This window comes from Topomyia yanbarensis, chromosome 3 (assembly GCF_030247195.1).
Source record: "Topomyia yanbarensis strain Yona2022 chromosome 3, ASM3024719v1, whole genome shotgun sequence".
In the NCBI taxonomy this organism is placed as follows: Eukaryota; Metazoa; Arthropoda; class Insecta; order Diptera; family Culicidae; genus Topomyia; species Topomyia yanbarensis.
In genome coordinates this window covers 256,189,361-256,216,143 of record NC_080672.1, presented here as the reverse complement: position 1 = coordinate 256,216,143, position 26,783 = coordinate 256,189,361, and the positions used below count along the sequence as shown (strand labels likewise).

Sequence of the window (26,783 nt, the reverse complement as noted above, 5' to 3'; positions counted from 1 at the left end):
GTGCTCGATTCTACCATGAATCTTAAAAGTTTGTTCACTATCGCGGGTGATTCGAGGAGAAAGAATAACCTCCGTTTAGCAGTATCAGCTGAAACAGCTTTTAAGCTGAAATTTATTATTGGCCATTATTGGATATAGTTCAAACATAAATTCTTGACTTACATTCAGTCTTCTATCTCCTAGAAATAGCGAAGGAACAATGATATGTTTCACTCGTCTCTGCAGCGAATTCTAGCATCAAAAATTATAAACAATATATCTATTATCAGCATGAACATAACTAGGGTATATAAATTTTAGGTTATACAATTCAATTCATTTTAGGCAACTTAGGTTTTAAATTTAGGTTTTCAATATAGGTTTTCAATTTAGGTTTTGCAATTTAATTAATACAATATGCATGAAACACTCACATGTGGTGGTGAGCCACCCTAATGTTCGACTCAAGATACTTCGTCACAACTGCTGGTCTTCGTCACTCCTCGTAGTTGTGAGTGGAATTGCTGTTTAGAACCTATCTGCAGACTCCGATGTGGTCCTAGCAAACACAAATGCAGACAGTGTGAGAACCTTACACCACGTCCATCTACCAGCCGGTGGGAATCTATAGCCACAATTTATTTTATATAGCAATCTGCTTACCGTACGATTGATCACAATCACAACGATCCTGTTTAATCTCCGTCAGGATAACTACGTTCGCGCACCGATAAAAACTAGGGCAGATTTAATTGGGGAATTACTATAAACTACTATTGATTTCGCACTCAGCGTCTGTCTACTTTGTTGGAGTATTTCCTTTGTCTGTTTCGCTCGATGACACTTGTTGTTGTTGGGTAGCCTCCGAAACTACACCACCACTCGCAGTGTTATCAGATTGGCTGTTTTCAACAACCGTATTTCCATAAAGGAAACATCTATGTTGGAAAGCTACTTAACCCCGTCTTCGTAGCTTTCAACAAAAGTGGCATGACAAATCCACGTGAAATGCCTCGTGCATGTATACTTGCGAATAGTGCAATTGACGCTTGTCTTATATCGGACCTCACAACTCGTGATAATTGTACTGTCATGGTAAATATGACTGTTGACAACATAAACAAGAAATACGTCTATTGTTCGGCATATTTGCCGCATAATGAACCATCACCTTCTGATGATTTCAAAAGGGTTGTATCGTACTGTGGCAGAAATGGGTTTCCTCTCATTATCGACAGTGATGCAAATTCCCACCACATAATTTGGGGCAGCTCTGATATCAATTTGAGAGGCACCGAATTGATGGAATACTTAAGTAGTACAAATCTGCACATTCTTAATGCAGGAAACCGCCCAACTTTTGCACGAGCTGGCAGAGAAGAGGTGTTAGATGTAACTGCTCTGACAGTATTACGCATGAGTTGGCTCGTACCAAACGAGCTTGAACCGTCGTTATCTGATCATAAGTACATCGTCTTTGATCATTTAAACGTCTCGCTAGATATCGTCACCTATCGTAATCCCAAATCTACGAACTAGGACCTCTACGAAGAGGGCTTGGCGACTAGGTTTTATGGGTATCTTCCGACGATTGAATCTCCAAGTGATTTGGATGAGGTCGTAGATAAAACAAGCTCACTCATAGTAGCAGCAAACCAAGAGGCTTGTCCGCTTCGAGTTATGCGTGCTTCTAGAGGAACACCTTGGTGGAATACCGAACTTGTTCGACTCAAAAAGTTATGTAGGAGAGCTTGGAATCGCAGACGCAGGGACGGGTCGGAGGCATTTAAGTAGGCTCGCAAAGCATACAGAAATGCCCTTCGATCCTCTGAGCGAAGTGTTTGGAAAAGCCTCTGCACAAATGTCTCAAGTCGCAACGAGACTAGTAGATTAAATAAGTTACTTTCGAAATCGAAAGACTTTCATGTCAGTCCCATTAGAACTGCTAATGGTGAATATTCGTCTGACGAAGATGTAGTACTCAACTGTCTTTTTGACACACACTTTCCAGGTTGTATGGAGCCATCACTGACGACTGCCCCTGAGTTCTTTTCAGGCAGTTCTGATTCTTGGGCATTTGCTCGTAGAATTGTGACAACCGAATCGATCAAATGGGCGATTGAAAGTTTTGCTCCGTATAAGTCTCTGGGAAAGGACGGAATTATTCCAGTTCTACTACAAAAAGGATATGAACACTTCAAGCATATTTTGAAAAAGGTTCTTACTTGCAGTCTTGCAACAGGATACATTCCATTAGCGTGGCGGGAAATAACTGTCAAATTCATTCGAAACGGTGGCCGCGTCACTTATGAGGAGGCAAAGAGCTTTAGACCGATCAGTCTGACCTCCTTCCTTCTCAAATCAGTGGAACGTTTAATCGACCACTACATTCGGGATGGTAGCTTGGGCGAGGACCCGCTGCATGCAATGCAACATGCATATCAGCGGGGGAAGTCTACTACCACCCTGTTACACAATGTTGTCTACAACATTGAAAAAGCTTTTTCACAAAAGCAATCAAGTTTAGGAGTTTTTCTTGATATTGAAGGTGCTTTTGACAACGTGTCTTTCGAATCCATTTTGGAAGCAGCACGAGATCATGGAGTACCTTCATATATCACGAACTGGATACACGCAATGCTTAGCAACCGACATCTGTGCTCATCGTTAAGACAAGTAGAGATGAGGAAACTGAGTGTCTGCGGATGTCCTCAAGGTGGTGTGCTGTCACCACTTGTATGGAACCTTGTCGCCGATAGCTTGCTGAGAAAACTAAATGAGCTTGGGTTCCCGACGTATGGTTTCGCCGATGATTGTCATATGGTGATCACCGGTATTTGCATTAACACACTTTTTGATTTGATGCAACAAGCCTTATGTGTTGTTGAGCGGTGGTGTCTTCATGTTGGACTATCAGTTAATCTATTCTATTCTATTCTAACCCTTACACAGCCAGTATTGAAAAGCATCCTGGAAAACACTACAGTTATTCTATAGTGTTTTTCTTGTCAATATTAATATTTGAAGCATATTTTCATATGTCGCAAATATTAAAACGGCCAGGCCTACTGTGCAGAGTTGGGTTTAAAGATGATTCAAAATTAAACGGAAATTAAATTATTCAAATAATGAATATTTTAATTAACGAATAATTTGAATCTTAAAGGAGGAAGAAACGAGGACAACCGTACCAACCGTTTCCGTTTGAAGGGGATATGATAAATCGTTGGGAGTGACTTTGCTAAAAAGGTTATTGTCACTCCTTTGGTCCTTTGGGATGGGACAGAGGTATTTACACCTTGCCCTGGCTAATAAGCCTAGGATAAAGCGCCTTTACTCGCTCATTACACTTTTATCTTTAAATTCTCGACAAACATATGATTAGGTTTATGATTAGGGCTCAACTGTCAAAATTCACTTTGGAGGACAATTCCGGACGAACCACTAATCGCCCAACACGATCGCTGACAGCAAACAAAAGAGAAAAATTTTCTCTTTCGTTGACTGCTATGCATCATGCTTGGGTAATAACGGTTACTTCAGAACTTCCCGTGAAAGTGAATTCCAACATCCGGCCTTTGAGCCTTAATCAGATATTTGTCGAGAATTGAGCTATTAAATTATTATTTTTATATTATTAAGGAAAAAAAAACGAAAACACCATAAGAAAAATTACTTTTCGCGGCTACAGTACTAATGACTAAAATTGGGCAGATGAATTAGAAAAGTTATTGTGACAACATCGCCTGTTTCGCAACGAAGATCAATCCATGGTTTAAGACTTTTGAACTCTTTGACACTCCATAAGACACACATTGACCAATGCGACACATAACCGTATGTTCATAAACTGACTTAAATAAACATCTGAATGGTGCGATAATAGTGAAACATTCAAACTTGTGATACTTAGCTGATTTCGTTAAACCTCATATGCCACGCTAGTAGAACACATCCAAGGGTGAGCCGAAATTCTCGTCGCTTCATCTCATCGGTAATCTGAGCATTCTGGACAAAATATTCTGCTTTCAGTCTCAAATTCTCTTTCCAAATCTTTTATTTTCTCTTTTAATGTATCACAAAGAACTTCTTTCAACGGTTTCGATTCTGGCCTGAATACCGCAATGAGGCGTACACAAATTAACAATATCCGATAAAAGCAGGTACTAATTCCACACCTATCTGTACAACTTAAACGGTAGCTGGTTTAGAAAATATTTAGTTAATTTTAACTTTTATTTGTATTCATGAGAATTTGTTTAACGCAGATGGAAGCGTGTCAAAAATTTTCACGTCTTCCGTTGTTCACTGTCTACTTTGATCTTTTCTCATGTTGGACTATCAGTTAATACAAATAAAACCTCAATGGTGCTTTTCACGCAACGAAGGATTACAACCGGAGCTCGTCCATTGCAGTTTTTTGACTCTGAAATTATTGTCGAAGATCAAGTTAAGAACGTTGGAGTAATTCTCGACTCAAAACTTAATTGGACAGCTCACATCGATTTCAGGATCAAGAAAGCTTGCATTGCCTTTGGCCAATGTAGACGGGCTTTCGGCAAATCTTGGGGACTCAAACCCAAGTACATTCAGTGGATCGACACAACAATTGTTAGACCAATACTGGCATACGGGTGCCTTGTTTAATGGCAGAAGGGAGAAGTCATGACAATCCAATCAAAGTTAAACCATCTTCAGAGGATGGTCTTGATGGCGATGACTGGTGCGTTCTCGACAACACCTACTGCTGCTCTCGAGGCACTCTTGAACATAAAACCACTACATGTGTTTCTGAAACAAGAAGCACTTTCTTGTGCATACCGTCTTAAGGTTACTGGGCTCTGGAACAGTAACCCAATAGATCGTGTAACTAGCCACACAAGACTGTGGCCCCAAATGGTTACTTGGGATGAATATACACTTGCTCCCACTGACCTTACACTCACATGTAGTTTTCCTTCTAAAACTTTCAATGTGAAAATTCCTCTTCGTGAAGAATGGCTGTCTGGCTGGATGGAGCGACAACTTGAAGAATACGTAGTTTGTTATACGGACGGTTCTTTGTTGGAGGGCCGAGCCGGTGCTGGTGTCTATTGTCATGAGATGAGATTAAACCAATCTCATTCGCTTGGTAGATACTGTACCGTATTCCAAGCAGAAATCTTTGCGATTCTTTGTGGCGTACAATCCGCACTTCAACAGGGAATTAGCGGTAAAAGAATCTATTTTTGCTCTGACAGTCAGGCTGCCCTGAAAGCACTTAGTTCGACAGATTCGAGATCGAAATTAGTAATCGCATGTCGAACTCAAATCGATGAACTTAGCATTTCAAATGCTATCTACCTTCTATGGGTACCTGGTCATTCCGGTATTACTGGAAATGAATGGGCGGACGAATTGGCTAGAGCTGGCGTTGCGACTGATTTCGTTGGTCCAGAACCAGTTCTACCCCTGGCAATAAGTTGGATAAAGCACAAGATTCGCTCTTGGGCTGCATTCGAACATACCAACCATTGGCATAGCTTGCAAACTTGCGTTCAAACAAAGGCTTTTCTGCCGGATGTGAGTCCGAAAATGTCAAGAAATTTGTTGCATTTTTCCAAGCACAACTGCAGTATTCTGGTCAGGGCACTGACTGGACATTGCAAACTCAATTATCACATGGCTACTATTCAGCGCGCTGAGTATTATTCATGTGATCTTTGTGAATCCGATTACGGAACATCATATCATTTGATATGCAATTGCCCTGTATTAATGCAATTGCGCATCCGGATTTTTGGTTCTCCATACATAGATGAACCTATGTACTGAGAGCTGAAATTTAAGGATATGCTTTTGTTCCTAACCCAGTTTGGTAAAGAGCTATAGTTTTTTTAGCCGTATTTGAATGACAATATCTCTTCGGGGGTGTTGTCGTTCTGTTATCTCAATATCCCCTCGGGGGTGTTGATATATCCGCTCACTGTTTGAGTAGAGGTTCTAAATCCCTCCGGGGGTTGGAAGTTTTATTTCTGCTGTTGTAGCACCTGCAGATCGTTCAGCATCACTCCGGGGGTGCAGTATCCTCTGTTTTAATTGTTCTGTGTCGTTGTTTTCCTTACCCCTAACCTTACCACTTCCCTAATCCTTCCCATCAGGAGAATGATGAAAAGACGATTCTTGGCAAGGCACAAATCTCCGATCAACATGGGGAACGTGCCATTTGAGCCAGACGCTACTGATTCCTGATTCCTGAGTTTACCGGGGGCCAGATGGCGTTCCCTCGATTTTTGTCAAAAAGTGCATCAAAAAGTGAACCACTTCGGGAAGTCTTCGAGCTGTCACTCAGTACTGGAACATTCCCTTCCTGCTGGAAAGCAGCACACATGTTTCCGGTCATAAAAAAGGAAACAAATCGAACATTGATAACTATCGGGGAATCTCGTGTTTAAATGCCGTATCAAAACTATTCGAGCTGGTTGTTTTAGACCCTATTTTCTTTCACTGCAAACACTACATTACAGACGACCAACACGGTTTTATGCCAGAACAATCAACAACGACCAACCTGCTCTCGTTCACAACATATGTACTCGATGGTTTCGCTGACGGATTGCAAACTCGGTATGCATGGACAACTTCTGCGCTAGTTTCGTTTCTACCTTGATGGAAGGCAACTCCACATCAGCATTAAGGACTGTCTATCTGCACCATTCTTCACTACATCCGGCATCCCACAAGGAAGCCATCTCGGTCCAGTAATATTCCTACTCTACTTTAATGACGTCAATACCATATTACAGGACCCCGCCTTTCTTTCGCCTACGACATGAAAATTTTTCGACAAATACGGGATAAAACCGATGCCGAGCTTCTTCAGAGGAAACTTGAGAGCTTTGGTACGTGGTGTGATCTAAACAGAACGGTTTTAAACCCGAGTAAATGCTCAATCGTTACGTTCACGCAGAAACGCCATCCGACTCAGTTGAACTACCATTTCTTCGAGTCGACCATTCCAAGACATTCTCAAATCAAGGATCGCGGAGTCATTATGGATTCGGCACTAACGTTGAAACCACATACTTCATACATCGTAGATAAGACATCAAGACAGCTTGGGTTCATCTTGCTAATAGCGAAAAACTTCAGGGACGTATACTGTCTTAAATCGCTATATTGCGTGGTCCGCTCAACGCTAGAATATTGTTCTGCTGTTTGGAATCCGTACTATCAGAACGGGATTGACAGAATCGAGGCTGTCCGGTTCATACGCTTCGCCCTTCGACATCTCCATGGCGAAACAGATTCGAAATGCCGAGCTATGAAAACCGTTTCCAGTTGATACATCTCGATACACTCAGCATTCGGAGGGACTGCCCTCGAGCCCTGTTCGTCTCGGACTTACTCTCTGCCAGGGTGGATTGCCCTACAATCCTCGGACGTCTGGATCTTCAAGCCCGTGTTCCAGCTCTACTAATAACTCTCTTCTGCGAGTTCCGTTCAGGAGAACCAACTATGGTTGCCAGAGCGCTGTTACCGGACTCCAGCGAATTTTTAACGGTGTGGCGGCGGCCTTTGACTTCAACCGAACGCAGAATTCGATACAAGCGAAAATATTGGCAATTTCGAAAAGTAATTATTTTAGGCAACCATCATTGGGGCCAAGGGGCCTGTTGCTGAAGGAAATAAATATATAGTAATAGACAGAAAGTTAAAGTTATAAAAAGTCACAGAACGTTTGAAATGACCAACGTTAGAAAAGACTGCTGGCTTTTTTATTAATGAGTTTTTTGTAAAATCTATTGTTTTGAAAATCTATATTAGATCTCCATTGACACTTTAAAATCTGTATAATACATATAAATCGGTATAAACAGCAGCTCTAGTACTGTGTAATGTGATATAATCAAGCGTGCTACAAAAATCGAGACAAATCATTACACTCGGAAACTCTTTTGGAACAACCGAAAGCTTGAAATAAAAGTTTATGGATATACAGCCCTACGGATTATGTTCGCGTAATGCATCAAAACTGGAGTTTAAATTTTTCCTAGTCGCGGACAGTAATAGATGATATTACCTCTACTTCGACCAGAAATGGAAAAGCAAGCACACGATGTAACGTTTTCCTTCTGTTTAACTTTTCGCGACATCCGACCTCATCTTTTCGTGTCTTGCAGGAATGTGCAGGAATAATTCGTGTAAAATAATACAGTAATTGCTTTCCCTGCACTTAGTGTATCACGTAGTTCGATACGGCAAGATTATCGCGCTGGCAGCAGTTTTTTTGCAATTTCTTGAATGACAAAAGCCTACTATGAAAGAAAAAAATGTGCGTCTTGTCGTTAAAATGATTGCAAGTATTTGCTACGCCGCCATGATTTTAACCCTTAAATGCATACTGTTGCCATTTGGCAACATACCGAATTATGTGATATAAAGCCTTAACAAGAGGAATATATCGTACGCAACTAAAAAAATGAGCACCGAGGAAAAATGAGTTTCATGCATTTAAGGGTTAAAGCTAACATCTGAAACGTCGCGTTAAAGTGAATTTATAATAAACAGAATTGATTTCAATCGACACAATATTATGATAGTCGAGTTGGTTTAATTTGTTGGTGCACAATGGTGGGAAGTATTTGTAATTCACCGACATGTCTAAAACAACACATTTCTTCAATTAGCTGTCCAAAATTTTCGATTTTCAACAAATGTCTAAAATTGAGTCATGTCGTTATCTGACTAGTGAAAATCGAGCTTCAAGCAAAATGAGCAGAACAATTCGGGGTGGAGATAGCGTAGTTGATAAATCGATTCCCTTGTACGCAGCTCTCCTGGATTCAATTTCCAATCCCGCACATAGGGTTAGAAATTTTTCTAAAAAGAGATTTCTGTAACCCGAAAAAGGGGCGAATGACCTTAAGGCTAAAACCTCCATAATCAAAATAAAAAGAACGGTTTGTGAACTATCAGTGGAACCCATAATTTGTGTGCCCGATGAGATGTTGACTTATGTCAGTTCAATACAAATTGGATAGGGGTGCCATATACGTGGATTACATAGTTCAACCTCTGATAAAAACCTACCAAAACTATTAATTAATGTACTAAATCCAAAAAACCGCTATAAGTTATCTTGAGATTCAACGATTTTTCGTCAAACTTCGGTCTTAATCTTAATGCGAAATCGTGCGCAAGTGCTACTTTCTTTAGGTCCCATATGTTCAAAAGGTACATTTTTTGATATCTTATATTGTACCTCAACATACTTTAATTGTTAGGCGCCCATACAAACATCGAGCGGGATATAAGGTTCCTTATTAGAAAATGTCGTCATGATCGTAACACACCAGCTCTCGATTATCCTTGTGCTTGCCTTTCTGGGATCGATTGGTCGCTGCAAGAAAAATTACAAGATTAGTATCAGTGCAACGACTCTTGAAGTAGGGTTTGAAACCTACCAAGAGCTGACCAAGCAGCTGACGAACCTGCGTCATTGATTGGATTAATCTGTGGTTGTCGTCTGGCCAATTGTACTTGTAGCTGGATTCCTCCAACAGTTTTGCTGTGGAGCTGCGAAGCGGAAACATATTGAAATAAACTCTATTATTTTCTGTTGAAAAAACTGTTCATACCTCGCCAATAGCACGATCTGCTGATTCGGTTTTGGAGAATGTAATGAAACCTCGACCCTTTTCGATTTCCATTGAGATATTCAAAATTTCCCCAAAATCATGGAAATGCTTTTTGAGAAAATCTTCCGTTACTTTATTGCCGGAAACGTAGACCGTGTTGCCAGATCGAGGCCTATCTCGTGGGGAATCTCCAGCTTTGGCAGCGGCCTGCTCTTCTTTGTCTCGTTCATTGGCAAATTGTTGATACAGATTTGGGATGCGGTTAGGTTCCTTATCTGGCACAGGTGTCACAGGCGGTGCCGTCGCCGTCACCGGTGCAGTCACAACTGCTGCCGGTATAAGCGGCGGATCCGGACTTGTCGTTGGATTTGGAGGTGGTGTTTCAACTGACGAAAAAGACTGATATTGAGCTCCGGGACTTGATTCCTGCTGAGATCGTTTGCGTTCTTGACCTGCATATTGGCAAAATTTTGTAATTTAGTAATTCAACGTTTGAATTAAATTTTGTAATAGTAAATAAAAAAACATTAACCTTTGGGCCTTTTGAAGGAGCTTTCCTGTTTTAGTTGTGGTTTTTGAATGGCTTGAATAGCGCCACTCTTTAGAAGTTTTCGTGCCACTTCGCGTGCATCGCGGGCGTCTGCAGGACGTTTTGGTATGAGATTTTTCTCAGGTTCCTGTTTAGGTGCTTTCAAAGCTTGCAACGCTTTTTTCTTGAGAATATAACAATCAATTGTAATTTATTTAGCATTAACGATATCTTGGTGGTTGTACCATTTGTCAGGTCAAGGAAACTGACAAATGGTGTTAATAAATAAACGAAACATCACCTTTTTCTTCAGTTTGGCGTATTTTGCTTGTAACATAAGCTCTTCCTCTGTTAAATTCGATGGAAAGTGAATGTAAACCATCGTGAACTAATACAAAATTACCACTGTAAATATAAAATTTAATTCGCTCCTAATGTTATTATCTCTAACCAAAACTACCTTTCCTTGACCTGATGTACAGTGTAAACTAACAGATTTTCGTATGCAATAAAACTACAAATTATTATTTTAGATCATGTTGTTTTAAAACACGATGACATTCAAGAGGAATGGGCTAACTTCGTTCACCCGCCGAGGGACTACCCACTGCCTTCTCAATTCTCATTGGTCATCTCTTTATTGGCTCGAATCATACCTCGTCGAAATGACAGTTAACAGTTGACTTCAACCGTAATTGACTAATCCATGTGCAGTTGTGTTAGTGCGAGATTGAGGTTAAATCGAGTGGAATTTTTGCCAAAGGAGGTTAAATCAGATGGCGATTTGAAAACATCGCGTTATATGTACGTTGTCTATACACATTGCAATTGTGTTGGTGTCCTAGACGTCAAATAAGTCAACGGTCATTCTTGTTTTCATTTTATTTGCGTTGTTAATTCGATACAGATCTTTTATTAGGGCCTCAGTCGCAATTTACTCAAATGGAGTAAAATTAATTTCAATATTCGACGATGTTTTTCTAAATGTAGCTTTTATTGTAGGTATAAATTACTTTATGACCATGTTTTTCCTAAAGCATCTTTGGTTAAACCTTATAACAATATAACAAAGAACTTGATTCCTATGTGTTTTAGTGGGTAGAAACGAAAAGAATGCTTACGCCCAATTTGCATTCCAATCGTGATTGCGCCCTTCATCGATCGCCATTTGCGAAAGGGCTAAACCGTGAACAAATTATTCAGAAGGGCGCGGTAAATGGGCTAAACTAACTCTGTGGGCTGGGTAAATAGACGAGCTTGACAGGATATTTTTTAATAGGGCTCATTAATTATCATTTATATAATAGAACCGCCGTTTACGGAATAATTTTGTGCATAATAACGATGCGCCCGTGTTTTGTCTAAAATGTTAGTTTAGCCACAGACTTAGTCTGTGGTTTAGCCTTTATATTCCATATGAGAAGAAAGTCCTAAGTCGTAATCTCGAAGAAAATGTATGTTTCGCGGTTTTGTTTTCTTTAATTATAAATCGATCTATAAACCATTTTTAATAATTTTCACCTCAATCTTGTAGTACAGCGCAAATTCGTTAGTTGGATGTTCGCTAGTTGGGCGGTTCGTTAGTTGGGTGTTCGCTAGTTGGGGCATGCCCCAACTAAAAGACACTCTTATGTCAAAACTGAAAGTCAAAAACTGATTGACGTTTGAATGTCATTGAATTCAAGGGGTTCATTTGTTGATTTCTGTGGCGATCCAGAAAAAAATCATACTTTGAAATTCAATGGAATTATATTTTTTGAATTCATATTTCGGAATGATTTTAGTGAAATAAATGTGTTAAATATTTGGTTTCTTCCATTCAGCATCAATTAGTTTGTGTCGCAGAGACGTTAGTTTAGTAACTTTTGAAGGTCATCTCTGATGTATTCAATCACATTATCCAATCTTTTTTAGATAGTGTCAACGTAGTATGTTTGTGCTTTATCGGTTTTTTCCCGACGGTGTATCCATTCCCTGTTTTATGTGAAGGAATTTATCAAACAATAATTGATGGCAAAAAGAACACTAATGACATACTTTGTCACAATAAAACAACTTTAAACTGGAAGGAAACAGCCAACTTTTGTGAATTGTAAAATATTTCTGTTTGTTTTTTATGAAAGAAAACAAAAAATCAGCGTTTCCCTTGGGTAATTTTTGTCAGCTGTCAGTTGCCCCAATTAATGGATACGATTCGCTAGTTGGGGCGCAGTCGTGACCCAACTAACGAATTTGCGCTGTATTTTAGTCGCATAATGCCATAATAGCGAAAACGCAGTTTGTTTATACATTTGCGATTTAAGCCCTAATAAAAGATCTATGTCGAATTGAGTTCTACAAGATAACGACACGAACGAACTCATGATTAATGAAGTTCATGTTTGACAATTCTCGGTGGCTTGTTTATCAGTTGCGTGGGTTCGAGTGCAATGGATACTCATCTGTTACATTCGAACTCACGTAACTCCCAAGCAAACCACCGAGAATTGTCAAACGAAGCTCACCCGGACAAGTATGCAAAATGCCTACCTTTTCTACGGCTGTAATATTTTTGCCTACATTCTCCTTTCTTCTTCGACTCTGCTGCTATTCGCTACTGCAGGACGCTAAGCGCTGTTTGGCAGCCTGTGTGTAAATCAGTAACATGATAAAAATAAATACCACCCCTAGTACAGCCACTAGACACGAGCGGTACAGTTTCTCTTTCCTTATATTACACTTTTTAATATTTTTAATCTGTTTAATATTTTTAACCATAAACAACGACAATGAATGCGGTTCATTTACGCCACGACCGGCACAAACGCTTTCGTGTGCGGTCCTCTCTCTTTGAATGGACAGAGAAAAGTGTACAAAGCGAGCTTTACTGCGCCACACTCTCACCGAACAGCCGGAGTACAGTAGCAAAACAAAAATGTATTTTACTGCTGTACGGAAAAGTGTACTCGGTCTGGCTACCGTTCTGGCAGCAGCAGCAGTAGTGATGTGTCGCTGTAGCGGGCTGTCCGGCTTATGCAAATGTAAATATACGGGAAATTATGTAGTTTACCGGCACCGTTCGCATCCCTGCACCCGGCTCATTTTGTGGAGTTATGTCGGTTGGCGTAAAACCTAATCGAGTTCTACAAGCAGAGCTGTCATTTATACAGATTTATCTATATTATACAGATTTTAGGCGCAAATATAGATTTGCTACAGAATATAGATTTTCATAAGATCATAAAAATTTATACAGATTTTATAAACATCTACTCGAAAACCACTTTTTGTGGGATCTTTACTTCAATAGTTTGTAACAGCCCCCAATGTTAACTCTTAAATGCCCAATGTTGTTTTAAAACAACATCACGAAAATCATCTCAATAGCATCATAGTAACGTATTAAAGCTGTGAGACAATTTTCAGAAAATTAAAACAAAATTGGTTTGCGCCTTTAAGGGTTGAACAAATCATAATCATGAAGGTAGTTATGATTGAGAAATCGCTCCGCTGCTATAGTAGGGCAAGTAAAATCAAAATATCTTAGATTGTAGTGCATCGATATGAAAAATTATGATATTAAATTAAAGGTAATTTCATGCACTTTCGGTCTTTTGACATTAAAAATGTCTTACTCCACTATCTGGGGCTAGGTGTCATTCTAAAATCTAAACTATCTCCCATGTAACGAAACTATGTAAGGTTTGCACGCTTATAACTCCGATATTACTAGATGGATTTTAATCATTCATACACCAACCGATTCAGAAACACCTAACTTAACACCTAATAATTTAATATCTCCCCAATAAAAGTAGACTTTTGGAAATTGGTAAAATTAAAAAGTTCACGAAAAACGGGAAAAATACCATTCGTGAGGCAGATTTCTCAGACACAGCCGTCAAAAGAGGGCAGCTTAGTTGCTCAATGAAACACGAAAAGTCATAAATAGAAGCAACGCATGTCCGTTTAAATCAGTTGTTGCTCTTATCCCACACGAGCAACGTCGTCTCCGGGCGATGCAATAAGCGCTATCGATTTTCGGCAACGTTGGCATTTGCAAACACTCGCACCTAAGTGACTAAACCATATACGGTTAGTTTATAAATAGAGGTGACGCGTACCCGTTTGAATCAGTTTTTGTTCTTATGTCGAACGGGTAAGATCATGGCTGCAGCGTCTAGGCACTACACTAAGCGGTAGACGCTATGCATTTTCGGCAGCGGTGGCCGTGTGCGGATTTTTCGGGTACCAGCACGGTATCACAGAATGATTTGCAAAGTGGGTGGGTGGGGTGGTTTGGATTTAATTCAATACGGTGTGTGCTGCTTAAGAGTGTTGCGTTTGAAAAAATATATATTTATTTTTATGCATGTGTGTGCATTGTAACTTGTTAATCCATGTTTACGGCGCTTTGTAGCTGCGTAGGCTAAAGAGCCTATTGGTTTTCATGTTTCATATTTCGGTTATATGTTTTTTATCAGTAAGGCATCTGACAACGTGCTTCTGTTGTTATTGCACTGTTCAGCAGCGTAGTATTTTATATAGGAGAGAACACTCAGGTTTTTTTACGCGGTTTTCATTAACGCGTTTTTTTAAATTTACGCGGTTTTCATTTACACGGCCTGTATCCCCTGCGTGAAAAATCTGAGTGTAATTGCATCGGAAACAATCACATTCCCAGCAGAACTTTTTGTTTTCTAATTTCAAACACTTTTGTTTCGTACTGCACACAACGGAAAATTTTAAAACAGAACTTACCGTCCCAGCAGCAGTTGAAGCGGGTGTTCTTTTTCGATTCAAATTCAAGCCATGTCTTAAGCGTTACTGGACTTAAAATTGTTTTCCCAGTTTAACCAGTCAGAATATCTGTCCTACCCTATGTATTTAAAACACAGTTCTAATTGCGTTTTAAGGTATACAACAAATACGGTTGGGTATACTAATTTAAATTTGAAAATGAATCTGTTTTAAATTATGAAACAAACCGCTGTACTGAAGATATAATTATGTCAGTCCTATTACCACATAAAACACCTATATAACATAAAACGCTGCAGAATTGGTTTAATAATACAATGTTTACACTACAGAGTTATAACACGTTTTAATAATTAGCAACAAGAAAAATGTCACCAAGATAGCATAAAAACCCGTTTTAACTGGTAGTGCGAACGTTGCATAACAATGTAATTTATCAAATAATTTCATTTTTCCACCACTAATCGATCAAGAAATACTTAAATTTAAGATTGTTTACTTAAGTTCATTAGTATATTATTGAAAATTTAAATGGAAAATGAAATTTCATATTTTATGGAGAATCTGTATATTTCCGTTGGCGGGCGTGGGCTTCCTCATCACAGCTCTCAATATGGAACTTTTCTTTTGAATATATTTTCTGGACAGACCAGCCAATTTTTACTAGATGGATCAGCCTAATAATGCCAATCACCTAGTGAGATACTTGATTAATTAATAGATTACCGTTAAAAGACCTTCAATAAATTATGTTTTAATGGGGAGGGTATATAGCAAATTGTAACATATGAAAACAGGCGAGTGAACAAGAACGTGTGTCGATATGTGTGATAGATAAAAAAGCTATATTTTTAATGTCACCGTGGTCGTGTCCTGTACACAACCCTTTAATTTTTTAACATTTTGTTTTAGTCCGACTACTGGCTCTGACGTTATTTACGAGTTTATTAAGCTTTTTCCTGATTTTTCCTCATTTTTTAAAGAAAAATGAGCATTTGGTCAAGATTTTGGGCGAGATAAAGCAACACTAACAATTATATTGTTATGGGAAATTAAACCCTGCTAATAACCAATGAAAATAAGTCATTATAAGAATCTTTAAGTTCGTCTGGGTCTAGTTATTGAACCAACTCGTTCCCCTTTTTTATGGCTAGTTTCATAATACATGAGGAATACTCTGTTCTTAATTGTCTCTTCGACACACACTTTCCAGGTTGTATCGATCCGGAGTTGAACAATGTTCACAGATCTCATGCTGGTGATTCGGACTCGTGGGCGTTAGTACGTACACTGGTTTCCACTGAATCGGTCAAGTGGGCAGTTGACAGCTTTGCTCCATACAAATCACCCGTAAAAGATGGAATACTTCCCGTGCTATTGCAAAAGGGATTTGATATTCTTAAACATGTCTTGAAAAAGATTTTGTTTTCCAGTCTTGCTACCGGGTATATCCCGAAAGCATAGCGAGAAATAACTGTTAGATTTATTCCCAAAGGGGGGCGCTCAAGCTATGAAGAAGCCAAGAGTTTTAGGCCTATCAGCTTAAGTTCCTTTCTTCTGAAAGCTTTGGAACGGCATTTTGAGCGATTTAGGGGGATGCAACATTTCAATTGTAGCGTATAGCGAAATATTACTTTCCTTAATTTGGAGTAAATTTGGTTTATTTTTCATTTTCATTGCTTTGTGAAAGAAATAGGCAATATTTGGTGAACTCATCCTCGCCACCTTGAAACGAAAAGTTAGTCGGACAAAATAAATCTGTACCAGAGTAATAGTTAACTTAGACTTTTTAAATATTTTGCAAAGAATAAAATAATTCCACAAAAATTTAAATTGCACTTTTTCCCACCAAACCCGGAGAAATTGATGTAAAACCCGGAGGCCCGAAGATCGCTTCCGAAAACCGGAGCCTCCGGGTCAAACCCAGGAGGAGTGGCAACCCTAATTATATACTTGAAGACATTCGGGAAGAAACTAATTGTATGTTACTCTACCGTAGCTGAATTGTATCAATGAATTAAATAAAATTGATTTCAGTTCGAGTCTCGCGAAAAACAGACTAGGGAATCTTCTAAAGCTCATGCTTGAAAGAAGGAATCAACTACTAAGTTTGAGTAAACCGGACAAACGATCACCAAAATAGCGAGGGCTATTTGGAATACAAATTCAAAGAACTACTCATGTTTGAAAGAAGGAATCAACTCATATTTCTGGAAAACTCTTGGGCAAACTGCTGTTGCAAAGACAACGGAACCAGTGGTATGTACTTTTGTTCTAAACCGACAGTAATCCCAGTTGCCGGTGACGGGAATGATTATAACGAAGATATGCTCAAAACTATTTTCTGGGCATCAAACTCTTATTGAGATTTTGCTGGAGGTGGTTTGAACGATGGAAATAATAATGGTCTTATAAGCTAAGGGTATACATTCAGACAAGACAAGTTTATGGCATTTGGGAAAAGTGTCCGTTCTGCTTGATGACATTCGGCTAATGGAAATAGCTTTTGGCCGGACGTCATTCGGGTGATTGACTTTAAGGAGAATGACATTCGGATCAACGTTACAGAACCACATAGTGAAAAACTTCTTTTGTTCTAGTTCTTGGTAGAGAATTGAATTTACTTTTCTATATATTTATTTCTCTGTAAATGTTCTTAATCAAATATTTACAATTATAACAATTTTACATACTTTTGCCACTCTCAATTCTCACATACTCTGTGTCGGATAAATTACGTCATTTTATTTTGAAACTAACCTAAAACATGAAATTAAATATCCTAAAAAAGATACAATTGTGTTGTTCGACCATGCTTCAACGAGTACAAGCATTTCATAGTATTTAACTATCAACATTTTTCATTCACACTTCATTTTTATGATGAAATATTCTAGAAATGATGGTGTCTACACCTAATTTACCCTAGAGGTAAAAAGAAGCCGTAGATCTGTTCTACAACAATACAAAATAAAAAATACTCAAGTTTATCACATTTTTTGTTCGTATTTAACTAAGCATAAATATATAAAAATCTGTTCTCAGGTGACATTACATAGCCTAATTTTGCGAAACATGATGATTTGAACAAACTAGTCGACGTAAACCGAAAAAATGTCACGTAATCTGTGGCCTAAATGGATGGATGACGATGGTCAAAATGCATATTGCTTTTTCCTTTACCAGGGTGGGATGCTTGCACTAAACAAACGTAACCTTAAATAAAATGCCTACAGAAAATACATGCACAATTGCCATTCGATTCGCGTTCAGCATACATTTCGGAGTATTTTCGCTTGAGATTCTTGAGCAATTAAAATAAAATGTGCATAATAAAAATATAATCGATATCGTAATTGTTTTTCTTTAAGGAGTTACCCCACTGTAGAATTTTCAAAAATCGAATTTTTAGGTTCGCCTAAAATTTGCTTTAGGGCAGGCATGGGAAAATTCGTTCACTCGCGCGACTGTTTCTAACTGTGGATCACAAAGTAGTCAAAATTTTGTGCTCACTAATTAACCATAATCAACGCACGAAGGGAGAAGTCTAATAACTTCAGAGCAGGTCACTAGATGGGCAAACTGCGAATAAAAAGTGAAGCTTAAAAAATTTAAGAGCAGCGTCAATTCTTCGCTCGTGAATGTTTGTCACGTAGCTTCGCGAAGCTCACAAAGGTTTCTTCATGCATGATTAAAACATAGTACCTATTTTTGCACTGGATTTTTTGCTGACAGATCGCGTTATGGGTAGTTTTGTGATACACTACTAGCAATTTGATCTACTGAAGTTCCTTGCGGCCTATTTGTTAGCAGTGCATTGTTGCAAATTTTTAATATTATCAGCTAGTTTTAAAATGGTATATGGTTTTCCAAGTATTAATTATATTGTGCGAATATGAAAATGAAATAAAACTGTATAATGAAAATCCTATGCAAACCGCGAACCGCTCGAGAAGAGCTTCGCGAACGAAGCCATCCGCGTTGGGGAAGGAAAGAATTAAAACACAACTGATGTGCTTCTTCGTTGGTTGTTATAGCTTTGAATCGCATGTGTCCGTAACGACAGGTTGCTAGGTATCATTTTCGAAGCTAACAGAATGCATCGCAACTGAAGAAAGCTTGCTTGCGAAGCGCGAACGATCTGTTCACGATGCGATTTTCCCCATGCTTGCTTTAGGGTTTCAAAAAGAGGAAGGCGGCACGAAACCGTTTGGATATTTGTAAACCGCAAAAACATTGGCTTTTTGAAAATTAAAAAAAAACTAAGATTTCCGGTCACGTGGACCCCATTGAATAAACGAACCAGCGGAAAAATGCTGCATAGCCGCAATTTGTGATTAAATTACTGTTTTTTGTACTTCATATTTAGTATTGAAAATACCATTTTACAGAATCTTTTTCCATATTCTACAGCGGTGTAATCCCTTAAGAGGGAACGGGGTCCTGTCCTGTCATGACTGTCGATTTACTGAGAAATACTTCCGCTATTGTAAAACATTTGTTGTTAACTAAAAAACGAAGATTACTAAGCCTAAAACTGTACGGGCTATTCGCTAGATCATTAATGTAATGAAAGATGAATGAGTGTTTGTACAATTGGAGCTGACCCCAAACTTTTAGCCGCACACGAAAACGATCACATCACAAACTTAACCTAGTAAATGTGACGAAAGCAACCAAGCTTGGCTTGGTTTGTTTTCGAGTCGAACGCACCTTTAAATGTTGCCAATTTGTTTTTGTTTCGGTTGGAAGAACCATTTTTCAACAATTTTAACAAAACACATCCCATTTTTGACACCTCGCAGAGAAAATGCATGCAGCTAAGAATTTGGTGCCCAACCTGCTGTACCACTCGTAATTATAAGAGGTTTGTTTTCCTAACAGATACTGGAAATTTGATCGTTCGTGTCGTAATAAGCTAGTGCCCTCGGCGAGGGTTGCTTACTCATGTAAGGCATTGTATTGACATTTTTCTGGGAATCGAAGCATACGATGGCTTCCGAGTAAGGTTCCCGAATGGCTGTCGGCCTACTATGCTATTGGGGTTCATCAGTGATAATGACATTACAATTATCACTAAGGCATTTCCTGTCATTTGCGCACGTTTCTGTGCAGAATGGGCACGTGGTTTGTTCTACTACTGTAAGGCCTCCATTTCTGAATAGGCCAACTGTGGTTGGCTAGGCAGGGAATGGGTTGTGCTAGGCACGCAGTCTCTCACTATAATATTCTTCCTGTACACACATTTTTTCCGTCCCGGTGCTTCTCTCACGCAATGCTAAGAAAGTTACAAATTACATTTGTAGCTCTTTGAATTTACTCACAATTCTTCTAAGGCTTGAATGTCTTCAACTGTCGAGTCTGTTGGAAAAAGAAATTCTTATTTTATGTTACGTGTCAACTTCAGGGGTGTTATTTAGTGTTTTAGATTTTATTGCTACCGTTATCGCACCACGATCAGTGCAATTTCTGCTTTCGTTTTTACTGTTGTTGGAAGCATGTATGGTATTTTAGTTAAACAGATGATACTTTCCAAAACGTAGTGCGCGATGATTGATTGATTTTAGTTAAGGAATTATTAACAAACAGAAAAAGACCTGCTGTACCTGTACCTTAATGTGCTTTAGTTGAAGAAGAAGAAACGTTCCACAGGCAGAAGAAGAAGAGATAATTTTGACGAATCCAACTGGTGAAGATCTTGAGTGGCGGTCGAAATATCGAAAAGTGTGTGTATGTATGGGTTGCGGGAGGGGTTGCGCACTAGCACAGCGAGCGGTTATTTTGTCCCAATCACCGAAAGCAGTCAGTCTTACTATCAAATATACGTCTTCTTCACCTTCTGCAGGGTGCCCATGCCTTTGCTGATGTCCTTTTCCAGATTTTCCGTTGAATTTTTGCACTCGACGCTTCGATCCTTGAAGTCAAAATCGATATTGTCTTTCATGTTATTTTGCTGCTGTTGCAGCTGCTGAACGATTGCTTGATGCTGCGTATGATACTGATTGGTAGTGTTCATTAGTAGATTGACGTCCTTCCCGCTGGTTCGATTCTGAGACAGCATGCTCAGATTCTTAGCGTGGTGCCTATTGGGAAACAAGCAGAAAGTCAAACCGACGGGTCTAGGAAGTAGCATGTATAGATTTGGGGGACTTCAATTATGTACTTACCAATTCAACTGGTTTCGATGTTCACTGCTGCCGTGAAAGGACTGCCTTTTGATCATCTGGCGAGTAATGAGAAAACCAAGTAGTATTCCAATGACGAGCGAAAAAACTACTAGAATAATGTAGAATTTCCATCCTAGCGAGGCTACCGAGACGTCTTCCTTTACGAAGGGATCTGAAAGGTAAGAATAACTGTTAGTTTCGTAACGATGGCTTGTGCATGCGATTTTCTGATCGAAGGCATTGTAAAATATATACCGCATTGCAGAAACTAAGCTCATTGAGAACTATTAATCGCGGATGTACCTACACACTTGAAATATTGTGTTGTTACTTCTATCCATAGACAATAGCAAAACCAATATGATCTTTAGCTCATTAACACAAAGTGACTTCAAATTTCATTGCCATTAGGGATCAGTCATTAGCTTTGTTCCAGTACATGGAAGTCACTCCGGAATAAACAGAAGCAAAAAATACTCGCTACCAGAAGAAGAAAAAAGAGAAGAAGAGAGTACAGGAACAATTTTCTCCGCAGTACTTCCAGTTTCTCCTGGTACTGGAACAAACCTATTAACTACGTAATTCTGACAGGTGGAAGGGGAGACAATTTTGGGCAATGTTTGTGTTACGTAATTTATGAATATGCGGTGCGTAGCCAATCTGGCCACACTGCCTGCATTTATTAATAAAACCGAATACAAGTCGAAATGTGCGGCGTGTCTTGACGCGCATATTTTAGGATTTGTTAATAATGCCATCTTCGATGGGTATCAATGTTTATTTTGTAGTGTTTGATTCCCAGCGGACGAAACACTCCAGTCAGAAAAAAATTAAAAATTGCGCAAGTAGGCTACTGCGTGAGTAGTATGATCTTGACACGCGCGTTTGCATACCAAGTAGACAGTTATCACCGAAACTCACCTATTTTATGATGGTACTGGTGGGGACCGATTTTGTTTGTCAACTCGCTTCCTTCGATCGAGGTCATGGATATCTCATTATCTATATCGATTGGACCGACCGCGGACACCGTTCCCCGGGTGGACTGTATGATGACTACGTTTTTCGCTTCGCTGGGCTTCTCCTTCTCGGCACTGCCCGATCCATCGACGCGCGTGTATACGTCGTTATCCTCCGCATTGTGCTGCCGCTGGTCACGTTGGTCGTACTTTTTGCAAATTTCGTTTACTTTAGATCCATCCAACCGCTGGTACAGGTTCTCGATAGAATAACTGTTGGTGTGTATCTCTTCTATGGCGCGGCATTCCCGATTAACATCATCCCAAGCGCAGTAGGGATCTTGCAGTTCCAAACATTTGCGACAGGATTTGAACTCGTGCTCGTTGCAATTACTCAATGGGAGCGATATAATTTTCCCATTGCTTATCACTATCAACTTTTTGTTCTTCTTAGAAATAGTCATCTCGTTGACTTTATTCCCTAAGGGGAAAGCCTGCGTTTCGCTGATGACGACCGTTTTTACATCCTCCGTCGAGTTAGACGATAAAATGTTAACGAATTTGATAACCTTTCCATCGTTTGTTCCAACGAAAATTACATCGTACGTCTTGCCATCGAGAGCTTTCACCTGTGGATCGACAGTGATTGCCGATAGCCGGTACAGTAAACTGACACGAGTGAAAACTGGTCGTGAGTGTAGAGAATGCACAGACGAGTCCATCAGGGTGTTCATTTTGACGAAGTTAACCGATGCTTTCGGCAATGTTCGGCTATCGTCAACACACTTTCCTGGACGTGGTTCCGGTACCTGGCTCTGGGGTACCTGCAGCCAGTTGGAGTGGCTGTCGCGCTGTGATTTGAACGGACCTTCAAACGTGTCCAAAATATCCTGGATGGAGAAGGCACAGACGGCCGAACCACCGATCGCATTCTCTGGAGTGGTCATGATCACGTAGATAATCTGGTTCATTCCACCTCCGTAGATGCCGTTGATGGTTTTCGTGGTAGATTCTGGTGGGAGAGAGATGAACATTTTTTAGAACGGTTGTGTAGAATTTCGTAAATGAGAAGACTCGCTGGTAAGTTTTATCAATTCAAATGATCAATAGTCGTACTAATACCGAACGTTCGCGTCGAAATGTACAGGAACACGGCAGTGAACTACTACAAATGTAAAAAAATGTACTTACGAATTTCGTCAAAGTAGAACGGATATTCCCCAGGAATAGAACAGTTCAATCGCGCCTTTAGGAACGACGTCCACTTATCGTTCAGCGGATGTGGTCCTCCTTTGTCATTCTTGCAGACCCGGCTAACACGGGAGTAAATCGCCTTGCCACAGTTCATGTACTCAACGGCGACCTCACGGAAAAAGAACAACACATATCCGTTGTGTTCCACAGCACTTACAAATGCCGGTTGATTCAGCTGTTTACTGTCGTACTGTTCCGTCCGTTGTGGCTCTCGGTAGATTAACGGATCTGCGCCCGAGAAATCAGCTACCGTCGCCGAGTATAGGTGACCATCTAGAAAAATACAAATAAGTTAATTATAACGACCAGAAACTATGCCACTCAACCCATCAAACCTACCTGTATAAACATAAGTGCTGTTGTGAAGCGGATTATACGGACACCGTCCGAGCGCTTCCATTTCGTTGCTATCATACGCTATGGTCCCATCGCTGGGAAGTATGTTGTAGTAACGACACAACGGCTTGTACGAGTTAGTCCCGCACAGCATAATCCTATTGGCCCCTACCCGCGCATACACGCGGATATAGTTCTGACAATCCTGGTCCAGTTTGCCCTTGAGCGTGCACAGTTCCCGGTGTGCATCCGACGAGCTCCATATCACTCGCTGGCTCGTGTTCTCAATCAACCGATCGAGACTGATGTTGTACAACGCATTCCGCGCCCCGATCAGTATCGAATTGTCGTCCTGATCGAGCAGCTTAAAGTAATCAGTGCTGTTGCCGAAAAAGGCTGGTATCGTGTTATCTGTAAAAGAGGGAAGCGAACAGGATTGGTTGTTGGGGTGAAAACATGACACGCTAGAAATTCAAATATAATCAATTAATATTGGGATTGAGAAAAAAAGACTGGGAAGACGAGACAACTATCAACGGGGGTCAAATGTGTCCGGACTGGTATAGCTAACAAACTACAGAGGAATCATATCCGCGTAATTTATATCTATAAAATATAATTTATGATGCTCTTTTATAGGCTAAATGGCTTCGACTATATATGATCATTCTGGTTATAAAAACTAAGAATTCCAATTATTGATCTATTTGATGATTTCCGATGAAAGGTTGACATGCCATATCTTTGTTCATTCCGCTTTTGACAGTTAAAAAATGTGTACGTTCACATGGAAACTTCGTGATTTATTTAAAAAATCCCTAAAATCCTGCGCTACGCAAAGCTACGTCCAAAAAGTACAGAATACATACAGTACATCAAAATTGCAGACACTTCTTTATCGTTCGATGAGAATATTGTTAAAAGTTTGATTAATCATTTCAGAGAAAATAAATAAAACCCAAATTAATTCATTGTGGCAGTCAAGAGTGATATTCGTCAAAGCTAACTTCCAACAATTTCCAGGACTGGATATTACACCGGAAATCATAAATTGGAAGTGGATGATTACTTCAAAAGAATATATCGATATTCACCTTGACATATCTTACTTGACAGGCAATCTGCACCAGTGGAAAGCGAAGTGAATTTCTCGTCACAAAAGTTGATATTTACAAAACGGAATTTCTAAAAAAACGTCTTTTGTCAGTTTTGGAGTAGCACAACGAAAAACTACTACAGGTATACCTCGATTTAACATACTCACGATTTAACATACCCTCGATTTAACATATTTCGATTTAACGTAATTTTTACCTCGATTTAACATACATGCAAAAAAAAATTATATCAATATCAATTTTATTTTATGATCCACTTCCAATGCTTAAAGAAACATAATTTATTTTCGTTTTTTCGCTAGATTATGTTTAAGATTCTGAGATACAAAAACATTCTTATTTTGATACCGCACAGCAAAATGAATACACAAATTCCTGATAATAGTTTTATGGGTTTTTATGTGTAAGTTAAAAATAGATAACTGGAAAGATATGGTTGATGAAAGGTATAGGGCGGTGACGAGATATTGGCGGACGGTGAGTTCCACTAATAGGCATTGGGGCTGTAGCAGTTATTACGAAACTGTTGGAAATTTGTAATGAAGTCATGACAGTTCCTCGATGTTAACGCACCCAACTAGAGTTTGAAAGAACGTAAGCTCGATTCTTGCTAAAGATAATATCTTTTCTCAGGCTGTATTGAACAGGTGAATTTCTCAGTGCATGTGGACATTTTTCAAAAAAAAAACTTCATTATGGATCGATTCCTCTTGCAAAAAATGCAATAGACGATAATGATGGAAGATACAAGTCTTCCTTAACCCTTAAAGGCGCAAAGCAATTTTTTTCAAAATTTCTGAAAATTGTCTCTCAGCATTAATACGTTACTCTGATAATTTTAAGATGGTTTTCGCAATGTTGTTTTAAAACAACATTGCGCATTTAAGGGTTAAATGTATGATTCCTGGTAAGCTCACGGTGTTTATTTATCAATACCGGTGCCAGTCATTACTTAATCTAAACAGAAGAAGCACACAAAAGCAATGTTAGTCCGACACTGATTGTGATTATATTATTCATATATTACTGCGTATTCTGTATATCTGAATATATTACTCTTAACAACTGCAACGGGTAGAGAATGGTCGTTAGTAGAGATTGGGATTCGAATAAACTCTACTGGTATTTGCGTACGATTTAAGATGATCGAGGACTCTGGATACTTTGCCCCCAGGAGTACCACAATAAATGTTCACGTTTAAATAGAAATCTAGGATATAGATCCAATAAATAATAAGCTAATAAAATATGTAAAAAAGAGATAGATCCAAAAAAATGAAAAGATTTGCCTTTAGAATTCACACGCGGATATTTTGGAGATCGATAATAGTGACATCAACATTTCAGTGAATTCCACCTCCTCGTCGTACATAAGGATTAAACAATTTTTTTAAAAATATTTTTGTATTGTAATTAAAATGTCATATTCATTCTGATGAATTCGACTTTTAAACTGAGGTATTGTATCTGTCGTGCACAAAATGATTTAATCCAACTTTTCCTTAAGGAGAACTATAGCGCTACAATGGCTCGATTTGGTTGTTTTTTTCTGCAAGTAGAACTCCTGTGCTTACAAAACTTCGTGACTAGTCGTTTGCTCGTAAACTCAAGTAGTTTTCTCTTTTTAAATTCTGCGATTATCTGACGGACAGGTTGGTCTACCAAGATAAAGATGAGACAAAATAGAAACACAAATTTTCTTACTTACTAAAATTAGGCATTGTGCTCTTTATGTACACAATGGTTAATCCAAATTTGTTGACTATTCTTATAAGTTATCCTGAATTCTGAAAAAATTTTGCGACGAAATTTATGAAATGATTAGAATTGGCGAATACTTGGCAAGGTTAAGATAAATATGTTGTTTATGTTCAGAAGAACAATCTAATTGTTTAATTGTGAATATGTGGTTTCTATGTCACTGTTAGGTGGATACAATCAGTAATATCCTCGTAAATATTTCGTGTGATGAATAAAAAAAGAATTCTATTCGAAAACAAATATTTCTTAACGTACATGATTGAATCGGAAAATGTATGTTAAATCGAGGTATACCTGTATTTTTAATGATTTTAGCTTCT

At 39.0% G+C, this 26,783-nt stretch overlaps 2 protein-coding genes across 11 annotated transcripts in view; both read right to left on the bottom strand.

Moving 5' to 3' along the window:
* LOC131694290 (negative elongation factor E) overlaps positions 1–10,703 on the bottom strand; it is a 315,399-nt gene extending 304,696 nt beyond the window's left edge. Inside the window, exons 1-6 of one of the 5 annotated variants that reach the window (XM_058982899.1) lie at positions 10,589–10,703; positions 10,430–10,533; positions 10,132–10,312; positions 9,600–10,051; positions 9,426–9,537; positions 9,168–9,361 (exon numbers count right to left, since the gene is read on the bottom strand). In XM_058982899.1, the coding sequence (XP_058838882.1) occupies positions 9,285–9,361; positions 9,426–9,537; positions 9,600–10,051; positions 10,132–10,312; positions 10,430–10,510 (903 nt within the window). In that variant the 5' untranslated portion in view covers positions 10,511–10,533; positions 10,589–10,703 and the 3' untranslated portion in view covers positions 9,168–9,284. The other 4 variants (XM_058982902.1, XM_058982900.1, XM_058982901.1 and 1 more) reach the window with 4 other exon arrangements.
* Positions 10,704–17,487: 6,784 nt separating this feature from the next.
* Positions 17,488–26,783, bottom strand: part of LOC131694111 (semaphorin-1A) — a 185,432-nt gene continuing 176,136 nt past the window's right edge. For 4 of the 6 annotated variants that reach the window (XM_058982520.1, XM_058982523.1, XM_058982519.1 and 1 more), the window contains 6 exons: positions 23,588–23,995; positions 23,186–23,521; positions 21,957–23,006; positions 21,036–21,207; positions 20,705–20,951; positions 17,488–20,229 (listed from right to left, as the gene is read on the bottom strand). In XM_058982520.1, coding sequence (XP_058838503.1) covers positions 20,200–20,229; positions 20,705–20,951; positions 21,036–21,207; positions 21,957–23,006; positions 23,186–23,521; positions 23,588–23,995 — 2,243 coding nt within the window. In that variant the 3' untranslated portion in view covers positions 17,488–20,199. Of the gene's footprint in view, positions 20,230–20,474; positions 20,952–21,035; positions 21,208–21,956; positions 23,007–23,185; positions 23,522–23,587; positions 23,996–26,783 lie in introns of all 6 variants that reach the window. The other 2 variants (XR_009306408.1, XR_009306409.1) reach the window with 2 other exon arrangements.